This window comes from Lissotriton helveticus, chromosome 2_1 (assembly GCF_964261635.1).
Source record: "Lissotriton helveticus chromosome 2_1, aLisHel1.1, whole genome shotgun sequence".
Taxonomy (NCBI): Eukaryota; Metazoa; Chordata; class Amphibia; order Caudata; family Salamandridae; genus Lissotriton; species Lissotriton helveticus.
The window spans coordinates 444,340,277-444,355,110 of record NC_136059.1 but is presented as its reverse complement, the minus strand read 5'-3'; the positions used below and the strand labels follow the sequence as shown (position 1 = coordinate 444,355,110).

Below are 14,834 nucleotides of genomic sequence, written 5' to 3'. Positions count from 1 at the left end.
GCAGGGTATGCCCAGACGTAGGCCCCTTCCTCACTTTACCACTGGATTCAAGCTAGCCTGGCTGATGAGGGATGGTAACTTGAAACCGGTCCCAGGATGCTTGTTTCCGGTCCAGGGAAGACCTGGCTTGACAATTCAGGTGGACTGTTCCCATGAGGCACAGGGTCAAAAATCATTTCCATATAGCTGGGTCTGAACTGGGTTGGCAAAGTGAGCTAAAGAACAATGATGGATTCGACACAGATCTGTGACTGGGGGTGAATGTCTGAAAAGTTTCGGCGCTCCGTCCATCATCTCCCTGTGTTTGCTGCAGGCAGCAGCACACACAGCCTGGCTCCACCACAACTCCAGAAGCAGCAAGGGGGAAGCAGACCTGCTGAAGGACTTCCTGACCCTACACCCTTCCCACTATCCCATTCCGGCAGTCCTCCTGCTGACACTTTCTGCCTATTCTAAGCAGGCAAAAAATGTGAGTGGTTTTCTCCACGGTACTGGGGACAGTTACCCAGAAATGGACCCAATATCCGGATATGTGTGGTTATACCCCATTCTGGAGAGAAAAGTCACAATAACCATTTTATGATTCGGCATAGTGGTATGAATTGAGGATTCCAGCCCTTCCTTGCATTACAACACCATACACTGGTGCGCTTATTATGGGCGGGGGTTTAAGAATCTTTACTTGTTTTTCTGTGCCACTGATTTTATGGTCCAAAGTAATAGTCAGATGGAATTAAGATATTGTGTTAACTGAAATTAGTTTTAGAAGGAAGCTCTGCTAATTTCGTGTGTGTTTTTTTTATTGGCAGTGTTTTAGAGCGCTTTGCTGCAAGGGACCACCGCCTCCGCGCCCAGAGTATGATGTGGTTTGTATAGGCCTTACTGGTGCTGGCAAGTCAAGTCTACTCTCGCAACTGTGCTCGGAAAGTGCAGACAACATAGTGCCTACTACAGGTACAGTCAAATGTTTAATCTTTGTCTCCTAATGATGGGAGTTAAAACAAATATTTCTACTCACTTAAATGAAGGGACTGTGTTTCAATTCTTTCCTTGTTCTCTCTTTATCGAAAGGGTGTCTATCATGAATTTTGTGTAATATTGTCTTCATTTATTGAACTAATTTTCTCATAACGCTTGCTTTACCACTAGGAATCCCTGACACCTCCTAATGCAAATGGTGGTGGGGTGGCACATCTTCCTGATCCAGTCCAACTGCACTTCTAGTTTTGCTCAAGATTTTGCTCTTCCTGCATTAGGAACAAATAAAAATAATTTTGTGGTCCCCATGGCTAAACTTAAGTACTCAAAGGGGTGGGGATAAACTGTATTTATATGAGTCAATGACTTTCAGCAAATTAATTTCCAGCGGTGAAGAACACAACACATGGATTTGTCCTCGAGGAACTAAATTTCAGTCAGTCTTCTAGGCAAATGCTAAAGATGGGTGTACATTCACTGCCCCAATTCAGAATTTCTAAACATCATAAAGAAGTAACACAACATTCTGGGAGATAAACAGATGGGATGATGTGGTAACTGGGAGAGGAGGACATCTTTAGGGAGTGCGGCAACCCGGCATGACTAGTGGGAAGAGAGACTGGTGGAAAACATGACAAGCCAGAAGATCAACCATTGAACTGAAAGAGGCAGATGAAGGAAACTGCTTTTGATTTAAGTGTTCTTTTTTCCAAAAAAGATTTACAACTAATTAGACCATATGAAAATTTCACTGAATATCAGATCTGGATCCTTTCGTAAGAATCATAGTTTTATGTTGATTCCATTTTATCATTTAGATTGTACATGCTTATTGATTTTTTGTTATTTAATGTTTTTTTAACGTGGGTGAAACATTCAGAGTAACTATTATACTATACACTTTAAACAGGAATAAGAGTTACAATATTTATATTATTCTGAGTTTGTGGAGTGTGCGGCTGTGTGTATGTGTCCTCATTAATTTGTAAAAGCATTTATCTCCACTAGAGTATAGGGATATTAAAACTGAGGACCTCAGTGCCGTTTAATGCCTGGGACTGCATGCTGAGTGCTTTATACAAGCACACAACTCCAAGGTGAAGTTTAACATCGCCATTATGTACTTCATTGGAGTAGGTTATACTATACCACACTGAAATCATCCAGATATGACCCTTAATGTTTAACATTTTTCTGATGTGACTCTCTACTATCATGCAGTAAAAAGCATTTGAGTGGCAACATTAACTGGTTGTGAGCTACTGCGTATGAGGTGTGTAGCGTCCTCCCCAGCCTGGGTACCCGCCAAGGACTACACCATAAGCGAAGCTCAGTAATACACGTTTTTATTCTTCTGTGTGTAACTGCAAATTCAACATTCTAAACTTGGCATCAGTGCATTTTGCTCTAACAATTACCTCACAGTTCTATGTAGTCCATCTAGAGGTAAAAGGGTTCCATCATTTCTAATCCCCAAGACACTACATCTCCCTCTCTGTTTAACAAAAACTTACAGTTTTTACAAAATATTGATATAGATTGACATATATATTCAAATCTCTTCAATCAGTCTTCTTGGTGCTTTAATTGTTCGACCTGTTCTTGTTCTGGAAAACTGGAAGTTGTCATCACCGATGTCCAGGATCTGCATCACTGGTGTAAAAGCAACAGCAGTTGCTGATGTTTCAGACCCAGACTCTCTTTCAACTATCAGATCTGATGAACAATTGGTCAAGTGCCTGAAATGAAAAGAGTATTGGGTAATAGACTTCCCATGTGTCCCTTATTAGACGCCACTTGTAAAGGTACCACATCAAAAGGAGTATCAGATTTTCTTTTCTGCTTGTGTTGTACGAGCACTGGATCTCTTCTGTTAAAGACAATGTTCTTTGCATGTCATCTTTTGTCAACATACAATTTCATGTTTTGTTGGTTAATCAAGTCCTTCTCATGAGTTGTCATCTCATCTTTCTTTCTCTGATTCGTCATTGAGGTAACTTGGTATTTATTGCTCTCTTGACCATCAAAGTTGCAGGGCGTTTACCTGTGGTCAAGTGGGGTGTTAAACGATAAGTCTAAAGATAGACTACAATACAGTTTTCAAATTGAGCATCTCAAGAGTTGCACACTGCACAGCTTTTTTTGCTTACTCATAAAATGCTCAATAAGTTAGTTGGCTTGTTACTGCAAAGGCTTGCTCTTTTGACGCTTTATTTTCTAATGCTCCCAATAAATCTCTGAACTCTTGACTATTGAAAGGCGGGCCATTGTCAGACATCACTATGGCTGGAACACCCCATGCCACAACAAAGGCATCTAGTATTTCAATGACTCGTGCTTGAGTTGTCGATGAAAGAGCTGCAATTAGTGGAAATCGTGAGTATTCATCCATAATCACCAATAGATGATGTCCATAGTCAAGTGGACTGAAAAAGTCAATGGCTATTCTCTACTTTTCATTCTTTGGCAGTTCTGACATGTTCACGGTGTGGCAAATAACTTTTGTAGAAAGGCAGTTGAATAAGTGACAGGCCTTTAATCCCTTTTCAACCCTGTCATCAAGGTAAGGAAACCAAACTCTTGTCTAGGAGAGCTTGTTATTTGGCAACAGTTCCACAATGTCCTTTATGGGTTACCTCAATTATTTTCTATCTCAGACTCGCAAGAATCAGGATTCTCGAACCTTGTAATAGAACTCCTTCCTGAGTTATGGACAGTTCATCCTTGACATGTTTGTACTTTTGATAGTCACCATCACTGGTGAGTGGTCAAGAATGTTGGTTCCATGACTGATGTGTAATTATATACTTATCCAGTATTGGGGTATCTTTTATAGATTCACATGCCAAAATCATTCCCAGTCGCCGAGGCGGGAGTCCCAAAGTAAATTTAAAAAGTAGTCCCATAAATCAATAATAGTAGTAGGCTAAAAGAAAAAGCCTAAGGCCTAAAGCTTAGTAGCCTAGCTACATACTTATAGTAAAATGAACCAAAAGTCAGCTCTAACCAATCAGCTACCAGCACCCTCTAGAACACTCTCAGCAGATGCAGTTCCCCTCATATTTTCACCGCACGTCATGTGGAAGGGACTCTCCCTAAGTGCCACTCACTTTCTTCTCTTTAACTCTTCAGAATGTCTGACAAAAAAGCTCTTTTCAAACCATACAGGACCTGTGATAAGAAGAGGGTCCATGTTAATGATCAACATAAGGACTGCATTTATTGCCTTTATCCGAACTTTCCCTACCAAGACCCTTAGGGATAGAGAGGCAAGACTGCTTTTATTGTTTAAATCCTCTTCAGCTGAGGAGGAAGACCAAGGCTCTACTTCTAGCAAGAGAGCTAGATCTCATGACCGCTCTTCAAGTGAGGGAAGTAAATACCATAAATCTTCCCATGAGGTTTCTGACCCTTCACAGAGGTCACCTAAGCTTTCCTCTGGGTCAAGGCTGTCTCCACCCTCTACATCTGTCAAGGATGACCATTACGTCACCTACGACTCGTCGCAGTGATAATGTGAAAGAAACACGTTAGTTATAGATTCTTACCTTAGAATTACCCCCAGGCTTCAGACTAGATCCGGAAAGTTTTTCGTCAGCAGTACCTCGGCGCGTGGGAAGGTGGCATCGGTCGGCTCCGCGTTAGTCGTTGGCATCGTGTCGCCAGGATGACGTTGCAGAACCTACTTAGCCGCCGCCCTCGCGTGCTGACCTCAGTTCTTTCTTTTTCCGCGCCAGCCAGCGCAGATCCGGGAAAAACGGTACCTCCAGACTCTTTTTGACTGACTTTTTTCTCGACTTTTGTTGACTTCTTTTTTGAGTCTTCGACTCCTGGTGCATAAGGGATGCCCGGCTTCAAGGCATGCGGTTCCTGTAACCGACTGATGTCGGTGACAGATCCGCACCACGTGTGCCTCTTTTGCCTGGAGCGCGACCACGACCCTAAGTCGTGCTCCAACTGCCGGTCAATGGCGCCGAAGTCTTTGCAGGAGTGGTCCTGAAAGCTGCTTGAGCGCCGACAGTCGGCTACGTGCCGTTCGAGGTCCCAGTCGCGAGGGAGGTCGAGGGGGCGGTCGCGGAGCCACTACCATTCGTCCAAGTCATCGAAGTCTTCGCATTTGGGGCCTGGTAAGTCGAAGCATAAGATGAAGTCGAAGAAGCTTTGTAGCTCTTTGACTTCTCGTTGGTCGTCCGACCCGACAAGGGAAGCGGGTGGTGCCCCTCCCGCAGCTCCGCGTGCAGAGCCCGAAGAGTCAACACCGTGTTTCCATCCCCTCCCTTCCCGGGACCCGGAGCAACTCCCCCCAGCTTTGTACATTCTACGAGGCGATGCATGCTATCTTTGGGCGGCCTGAAACCATTGGCGTGCCTTCGGGTCCCGCAGGCTCGGTTGGGGGACCGAGGCCTTCTCAGCTGACAGCTCTGACTCCGCAGGCCCCCCATGTATCCAGGCCTGGATCCAGACGGATCGGCACCGGTTGACTTGATTACAGCGTTACTGTCGCCGCTTCCTCTGGTACCAATACCGCATTCGACGCCGGTCGCCCCACCGGCCGGCGTTAACCCCGGCCATCCATCCCGCCGTGGACCGGGAGCCAGACCGGCCTCGCCCGATGCCGGATCCGGCGCTAAGCGGAGTTTTTGTGCCCCTGTTCACTCCTGGGGTCCCTTTGCGACCAGAATGGCACCCACAGGATGAGGAGGAGGACTGGGAGGGGTCAGGTGACCCTCCGACTGACAAGCTAGATGAACAGGACTGGAGAGAGGAACTTGGGAATGCCAATGGTTTCGGCACCTCCCCTGACCTTGGCATGTTGTCTCCTCCTACCGTGGTTACAGATGGAGGGAGCAGTGTACGCCATGGTGTTGCGTAGGGCGGCTGAGGCTCTCAAACCTCGAGCTTCCAACGGTGGCGGTCAGGACTAACTTCCTGACAGAGGTGCTTCAACCGGCTGCGAGCTCTTCGGGCCCCTGCTGCCGTTTAATGAGGCCCTTACTGACGTCCTTTTGGGCACGTGGTCCAGGCCCAATACGTGTGTTCCCGTGGACAGGATGATTGCCCTACGCCACCGCCCGGCTCCGGGCAACCCCACTTTACTCTCCCAACACCACACCCCGGAGAGCTTGGTGGTCCAAGACTACACTTCCAAGAGCGCATTTCCTACCGCTCCACCGGAAAGGAAATCCAAGAAGCTGGATCATCTTGGGGAGAAGATTTTCTCTTCCGCCAGCTTAGGACGGTGGTCGGTAAACACTGCATGTCTCTTGGAATGTTATTCCCACTCTGTGTGGGATACGGTTGTGCAGGTGCTGCCTCAGTGTCCGAAGGAGGCCCGGGCAGTGCTCTCCCAGGCTGTCCACACCGGGAGGGATGCGGCAAAGTTTACCATCCGTTGTGGGCAGGATACTGCCAACTCTCTGGGCAAGACAATTTCAACATCAGTAGCACTTTGTCGCTACGCCTGGATGAGATAGACTGGCTTTTCTGGGGATGTTCAGAACACCTTGATGGACATGCCTTTTGATGGCTGTCGCCTTTTTGGTGACAAAGCAGACAACGCTCTAGAGCATTTCAAACTCACGGGCTACGGGCAAGTCCTTGGGCCTCTCCACCCGCCCTGCGCAGTCTGCTTTTTGCCCCTTTTGTGGCTACAGAAGGGGTGCCCCACTACGTCCCGCCCACAGCCACAGGCCGCAACAAGTTACCCAACCTTCGCGTGGCTGGGGACTTGGGAACAACCGTCGTGGTTCCGGGGGCAAGCGGGTGGGCCAGTCCACCAAAACCCCCTTCTGCAGCAGCCTCCAAACCTTCCTAGTCCGACATTTCAGGCCCATCAAATGCCAGTGGGCGGCAGGATTCTCCATCACCTCCCCCTCTGGCGCACCATCATGTTGGACAGATCTTGGATCTCTGGAACGGCAACCGCTTCCTCCGGAAGGGGAAGTTCAAGATGTTGACGCTTGCTCAGGTCTTGTCTGCCCTTGGCCCAGAAGATTGGATGGTAGCGTTTGACTTGATAGATGCTTATTTTCACATCCCCGTCAAGCCGGCCCACCAGCGTTACCTGCGGGTCACTGTAGGCCACAAGCATTATCAGTTTACCGTGCTCCCCTTTGACCTTACCAGCGCCCCTCGGGTGTTCACGAAAGTGATGGCGTTGGTCGCAGCTCATCTCCGCAGATCAGGGGTTTCAGTCTTCCCCTATCTCGACGACTGGCTGTTGAAGGCAGGCTCGCCCCAGGCAGTCTTCTCCCACCTCCAGACTACGGCCGACATCCGCATTCGCTGCGGTTCTCCATCAGTGTGCCGAAGTCACACCTGATTCCCTCTCAGAAGCTCCTCTTCATTGGAGCGGTTCTGGACACGACGCAGTTTCGGGTCTATCCTCCTGAACAGTGAGTCCAGGATATTCAGGCTATGATTCCGATCAGAATGACCCTGAGGCTGCTGGGCCTCATGGCCTCCTACATCCTGCAGGTAGATCATGCCAGGTGGCATATGCGGGCTCTGCAGTGGGACCTGAAGTTCCAGTGGGCGCAGCATCAGGGGAATCTGTCAGATTGCGTCCAGATCTCGGAGGGCACTGCATGACAATTGCAGTGGTGGCTCATGAACCAGGATTGGGTGAACGGCAGATCCCTCTCCCTTACCCAACCAAAACACACAGTGGTGACAGACGCATCCCGGCCACATGGGAGAGGCAGAGATCAGAGGCCTCTGGTCTCCGGCGTAGTCCGAGCTCCACATCAACCTTCTGGAGCTTCGGGCGATCCGTCTTGCATTAAAGACATTCCTTCCCTCTGTCCGGGGAAGAGTAGTGCAGGTGTTCACGGACAACACCACCACCATCTGGTACTGCAACAAACAGGGCGGGTGGGGTCGTGGACCCTATGTCAGGAGGCTCTCCGCCTCTAGACATGGTTGAAACATCAGGGCAGATCCCTGGTGGTTCAACACCTGTCAGGTTCATTGAACGCCAAGGCAGATGAACTCAGCCACAGGTGCATGATGGATCACGAATGGCGTCTTCACTCGGAGGTGGTGCAAGGTCTCTTTCAACAGTGAGGAGAGCCTTGGTTAGATCTATTCGCCACCAAAGAGAACGCTCAATGTCAGCAATTCTGCGCTTTGGAATTTCCAAGGCGGCACTCGCTAGGTGACGCTTTTCGTTGTGAGTGGAGTTGCGTCTGTTGCACACCTTTCCGGCTATACCACTTCTGCCCAGAGTGCTGAAGAAGATCAGGCGCGACTGGGCCCAAGTCATTCTTGTGGCTCCGGATTGGGCACGGAGAGTTTGGTATCCCGAGCTGCTCAACATAGTCATAGATCCTCCGACCCGTCTGCCTCTTAGGGATGATCTTCTGTCGCAGCAACAGGGAACGGTCCTCCACCCGAACCTGTCCAACCTCCACCTCCTTGCGTGGAGATTGAGCGTCGGCAGTTGACATCCTTCGACCTGCTTTCTGAAGTCTGCAATGTAATTCTAACAGCCAGGCGTCCCTCCACTAAGACGGTATACGCCTGCCGATGGAGCAAATCTATGGCATGGGGCACACCAAAGGCTGTGGATCCCCTCTCTGCCCCTCTTTCTGAGGTTCTTATGTTCCTTCTTTCTTTGGCCCAGCAGGGCTCTGCTCTGGGCACTATCAAGGGCTATCACTCGCCATCTCTGCCTTCCTTCGGCTTCCAGATCAGCATTCTCTTTTCAAGTCCCCGGTGGTAAATCGTTTCTTAAAAGGTATAACTCATCTCTTTCCTCCTATTCCTTTTGTTATGCCTCTGTGGGACTTAAACCTAGTTTTATCTTATTTAATTTACCCTCCCTTTGAGCCGGTTTGCAACTGTCGTCTGAGGCTCTTAACTCTCAAAACTGCTTTCCTGGTGGCCATCACCTCTGCCAGACGGGTGAGTGAACTCCAGGGGCTTTCTTCTAAGCCTCCTTTTCTATCTGTGCATTCAGACAAAGTTGTCCTCAGGACTCGTCCATCCTTCCTACCCAAGGTAGTCACTGCCTTACACATCGGGCAGACCATCACTTTGCTCACTTTCTTTCCGCCTCCGCATTCTTCGAAGAAGGAAGAAAGGCTCCATCGTCTGGACCCAAAACGTGTGCTTTCCTTTTATTTGGATCCCACCAAACAATTCCGGGTGGACGACCAGCTCTTTGTTTGGTACGTGGGCACTAAGAAAGGGGGCGGTACACAAATGAACTATCTCCCGATGGGTCGTTTTGTGCATCAAAGCCTGCTATTCTTTGACTAAGAAGGAGCCTCCAGTGGGCTGTGCTCCCCTTCCACCAGGGCGATGGCGGCAACCACTGCCCCGGGACGAGGCGTTCCTCTGAATGACATCTGTCAGGCAGCTACGTGGGCTTCGTTGCACACTTTTACGAAGCACTACTGTCTTGACAGTTAAGTCCGGAGAGATAGCTTCTTTGGCCGGTCTGTTCTCCAGGACTTTCTGATGTGATCTTGGTTCGCAGACCCACCTCCGGGGTTGATATTGCTGGAGTATCTATTCTAAGGTAAGGAATCTATGACTAACGTGTTTCTTTCAGATGAACAAGCTACTTACCTTCAGTAATGAAATTTCTGTGAGAAACATTAGTTAGTTATAGATTCCTTGCGCCCCACCCATCCTCCCAGTTATGTGAACTGATTTCTAGGGTTAAGGTTATCCTTTCAGGGCCCTAGTTTTGTGCACCAGTGGTCAGTGTCTTGCATGGCTCTGCGTTTCTGGCGTGGAAAGTTGTGTATAGAACTGCGTCAGCGCGCGAGGGCGCCGTCTAAGTAGCTGCCGCGACGCCATCCCAGCGACACCACGCCAACGACGAACGCGGAGCCGAATGACGCCACCTTCTGACGTGCAGAGGTACTGCTGACGAAAAACTTTCCGGATCCAGTCTGATGCCTGGGGGTAATTCTAAGGTAAGGAATCTATAACTAACTAATGTTTCTTACACATATATCGTTACCAAAGGTAAGTAACTTGTTCATCTGTGCTAAAAGAATGGCAGCAGATGTGTTGGATTTTACAGTGAAGTTGATATAGGCCTCAGCCGTCTTGGATGGAGTACCATGACCTTGTAGAAGCACTCTGGAAAAGAAGCCAGTAGTGTTCTGAACCTTCCTTGGACGATGCACAATGACTTAATCATAATCTTGTAACCATAGTCCCCATCGTTCAATGTGAGGAGGCATTTTGGCCTTTGGATTTCCAAATACAGTCAGTAAAGCTTGATGATCAGTTACCATTGTAAAAGGTTTTCCGTTAGTAATACATGGAAATCTCCACAAGCCCATACTACAGTTAAGCTTTCTTTCTCAGGTTGTGAGTGAATAGGTTCTGTTTGGGCCAAACCTAATTTGCCACAATATGCCTTTGAGTATTGAGGTGTCCACTGTGCTGTGCAAGGATATCACCTAACCCAAGTGGGCTAGCATCAAATGCAAAAAGAGCAATTGATGGACAGAATGCTGAACAATGTCATACATTCACCCAAGTACAGAGATCTAGGCCTAAATCCATTGTTTTTTGTTCCCCATGCCATTTCAGTTTGAACACAGCCATATGCAAATCAGTCTTGAACCTGCACCCAATGGGAACAGTCCAGCCTGAACTGCCAGGCCAGGTCCTCCCTGGACTGGAGACAAGCATCCTAGGACCTGTTTCGGGTTTTTACCCCTCATCAGCAAGGATAGCTTGACTCCAGTGGCTTGGAGAGCATGAGACCCACGTCTGGCCATACCCGTCCCACTCGGGGTGACAAATGCACAAGAGCAATTGATGGACAGAATGCAGAACAATTTATTTTATGTATTTAATTATTGAGTTTGTAGAGCGTGACAGCTACCCAAAAAGAGTTTCCCAGCGCTGGACCGGCTGAGTGCAGGTAATAGTTAATTTATACAGATAGACATAGTTATTGGTTGAATAGCCAGGTCTTAAGGGATCTGCGAAAACATGTGTAGATGGTTTCTTTGCAGATGTCATGGGGGAGAGAGTTCCACAGTGAATGACCCAGGTATGAGAAAGATCTACTCCTATCCTGGAGAGTTTGATTCTAGGTACAGTAAAATTTCCCTTCGTTGTAGATCGTAGATGGCGAGTGGGAGTGTAGGGATATACAAGGAATAGTAAGTATTGTGGAGCTGTGCCCATTTTGATTTTAAACATATAGCTCAGGGTTTTGAATTTGATATGACTCTACCCTGAGCCAATGTAGGTCACGGAGATATCCGGAAATGGGGGTGGTTTTGGGAATCCTGCACAGTAATCTTGCGGCGGAATTTTATACCAGCAACAGTCGTCTGGTCACACTCCTTGTTAGAGCCCAAATAAAGGACGTTTCCGTAGTCCAGCCGAGATGTTATAAGAGCATGGACCACAGATTTTTGGGTGTCACCTGGCAGCATCCTTATTATTTTCCTAAGCCAATGCAAGATGGTAAAGCAGATGGCTGAGACCTTGACTGCCTGTTGGTGCATGGTTAGGGCATCGTTAATAGTAATTCCCAGGTTACGAACGTGTCTGGAGGGCAGCGGGAGGGCGCCCATCTCTGCAGGTCAGTGTGTCGGGCCCCATAGGTCTTTCTTTTTGCCAAGAATCAGAACTTCGGTCTTTTCGTCATTTAATTTTGGAAGGTTGTCATTCATCCGTGTAGCAATTTTCCCTAAGCCTGATTGAAGGAGAGAAGTCGAGCTGGGGTGGGTGAGTGTCATACATTCGCGCAAGTACAGAGATCTGGGCCTAAATCCATCGTTTTTTTTTGCTCCCCATGCCATTACAGGTTGAACCCAGCCATATGCAAATCAGTCTTGACCCTGGAACCCAAAGGGAACAGTCCAGCCTGAACTGCCACGCCAGGTCCTCCCTGGACTGAAAACAGCCTTTATATGAAGATTTGCATTGAAATATGCCTATTCAGTAGCATTCTGAAGGGTTTGTTTAAGTTTCTTGAAATTTTCCTCACATTCATATTCCCTATTGAACGAAACATTCTTTCTCATCAAGTCTCTCAACTGAGAGCTTACAGTGGCAAAGTCTTGTATGTATCTGGATTAGTAACTGGCCATGGCAAGAAATTAACGCACCATGGAAACATCTTGCGGGGATCAGCATTTGACAGCGCTTGTACTTTAGCAGGATCAGGTGTCATATCGCCATCAGAAAAGATATGACCCAAGGATTTTAACTTTTTCTTATGGAATTTACACTTGTCTCCATTCAAAGTCAACCCTGCTTTGGCAAATAAACTACGTACTTATGCAAGATCTTTATCGTGTTCCTTCGGTGTAGCTCCGAAAAACAATATGTCATCACTGTAATTGAAGGCATTCATGACAGGCTGTATGATACATCAAGTGACGTGTTGTAACAGTTCTGCAGAGGATGACACACCATATGGTAGTCTTTTGTATCGAAACAGACCAATATGTGTAGAAAAGGTTGTAATGTATCTGAAGTCATCTGCAGGTTCTAACTGATGATAACATTTATTTAAATCAAGAAGAGGGAAGACATTTGCATCATTTCATTTCGTTATCATGTCAGTAATGTGTGGACCTGGATGCCATTCTCGTTCAATTGCCTTGTGAGCTTGACGCGTGTCAACGCATATGCGTACAGTTACTTCCCTGTCCTTTTTGGGCACTATTACTGTGGGAGAAACTCTTGGCGTTGGACCAGTGGAACTCTCAATAATATCATGTTAAGTAACAATTCAAGCTCTTTCTCAACAGTTTCTTGCAAATGAAAAACAATTAATCTATGTCTTTGAGCAACAACATGACCCCCCCATTAATATGCAACTTCACTTGCATAGTCTTCAGTTTTCCCAGACCATGAAATAATGAAGGGAACTGACTTACTATTTCGTGGTGGGCATTTATGTTGTAATTCACATAAATCAGTCCCATATCAGCTGGTGTGCAGAATCTGAGTAAACAGACAGTGAATGCTGTGCCTTGAAGCACATGGAATGGGGTCTTGTTCCATCGTTTTCTTGTCTTTTATTGTCCCTACAAATGAACCTTGACTTTTTAAGGGCTTTGATGCAGCCCATGTAGACACTTTGGTTTTCAGTAGTGGAGGTTGCAGTAATGGGAATAATTCATTGTATTTCTCTTCGGGAATAATGTTTATAGATGCACCACTGTCAATTAATGAAAGGTATCAAACAACCATTTATTTTCAACGGAATCTTCGGACAATAGTCAAATTACTTTGGTGCTTTGTCATGTAGATCTTTCTTTGACTGATGTTTTTCTTCGCACGCGACCAAACCAACATGCGCTTGTTTTTCTGAGGTAAACAATGACATGGCACAATCATTTTGTTCACTTTCTATCAATACTGATATAGAGGAATTGTTTGACGATAATTTAGAGGATGATCAACGTCGTCCTCTGCCATTTGTCTTAACTGATGTTGCTGCTTGAACTTGTGGGTGTGCATCGAATGTTGCTTCTGAAACATTTCAGCGGCCATTTTGTTTTTACGCCGTAATAGACTTGCATTTGTTTTGGCTATGCAAACTGTCCCAAAATTGTTCTACTTCCCACAACCTTTACAGATCTGTAATTCGCTGGGGTTCTCCACACAACTTCTTTTTACGAGCAGACATCACCTTGCGTCCTTCAGACTTTGGCTTCTACTTACTTTTTATACTCATGACTGATTAGTTCTAGGCACCTCCAGCCTCCATATTGACATCTTGTCTGTCGACACACTCTACAGCTCTGACAGCCATTAACACTTGCTCCAGACTAAGAGTTTCTCTCAGCTTTTGTCTGAATGAATCTGACAAGAATCCATCAATAAGTGTCAAATGCTTAGCTTATTCATCATTAAATTAATTGAACTTACAATGTCTGATGAGTGTGTCGAGTCTCTCCACAAATTCGTTAATGGTTTCATCAGTTTCTGGTGTTCCTTGTTGAAGATGTATCTTTCTTAATCAACATTTGGTATTGGATTAAATTTGAGATTCAACACTTCTTTAATCTGACTTCTTCATCGGTTCATGGCATTCTCTTTATAACTTTTTACAACATTACCAGCAATATTTTTGAGATACTTGATAATCTTTTCATTATGTGTCTCTTCAAGTGCATCAATGAAATCTTCAAATGTCTATCCAAGCAGTCCATCGATCACCAATAGTTTGCTTTTTAATGGTATTGATTGGTGGTTTTAGAAAAGCGGCAACATTGTACACCTGTGTGGGACTTTCTGACATTGCATGTGGATCTATGTGGCTTGTTTTATGTGACTCAGCAGCAACACCTTGCGATGTGCTGGACTTAGGATCATCTTGAATGATAGCTGGACACATGACTTTCTTCTCTGCCAGCTGAAACATTTTACTATTCCAAAAGATATTCAGGAACTGCGTTAATGGTAGAGCACCTGTGCTGGGTTTTACATCTGCTCATGGGTGGAACATTGAGGATTGATTAATCTGGAATCCCAGTGTGGAATGTATAGTTTTGATTGTGGAACAGTTAGTCTTCCTTGGCCGCCTATCTGGTTGTATGGATTGAAGTTGAAGTAAAGCTTACCTCAACACATAAGTTGCTCCTAATATTCATGAAGAAGCAAACCTTCCCTGCATTGGTGACAATTTGGCTTCCTCATGCATGGTTAACCAGTGGGGCAGCAGACCTCTACGGAGTGCGTTTAGTCACCCGGAGCAGTACCGTGATTTTCCATTTCCATTTGAAGTACAGGAGTACTGAACAATTGACCTGGGATTGTTTTCGAGTTCCTGTGTCTTTCTGGGCCAAAAAGCCTGGGGCGTATCTTTTGCCCAATCAGTGTGCGTTTCATCACAGGCCTCAGATACTGGGGCGTTT

The 14,834-nt window shown here is 46.5% G+C and overlaps 1 protein-coding gene across 5 annotated transcripts in view; it reads left to right on the top strand.

Annotated features, from left to right (window-relative positions):
• Positions 1-14,834, top strand: part of ARL15 (ARF like GTPase 15) — a 1,581,679-nt gene that overhangs the window by 541,142 nt on the left and 1,025,703 nt on the right. For all 5 annotated transcript variants that reach the window (XM_078675074.1, XM_078675073.1, XM_078675071.1 and 2 more), the window contains one exon: positions 810-954. In XM_078675074.1, the coding sequence (XP_078531200.1) occupies positions 810-954 (145 nt within the window). The remainder of the gene's footprint in view (positions 1-809; positions 955-14,834) is intronic.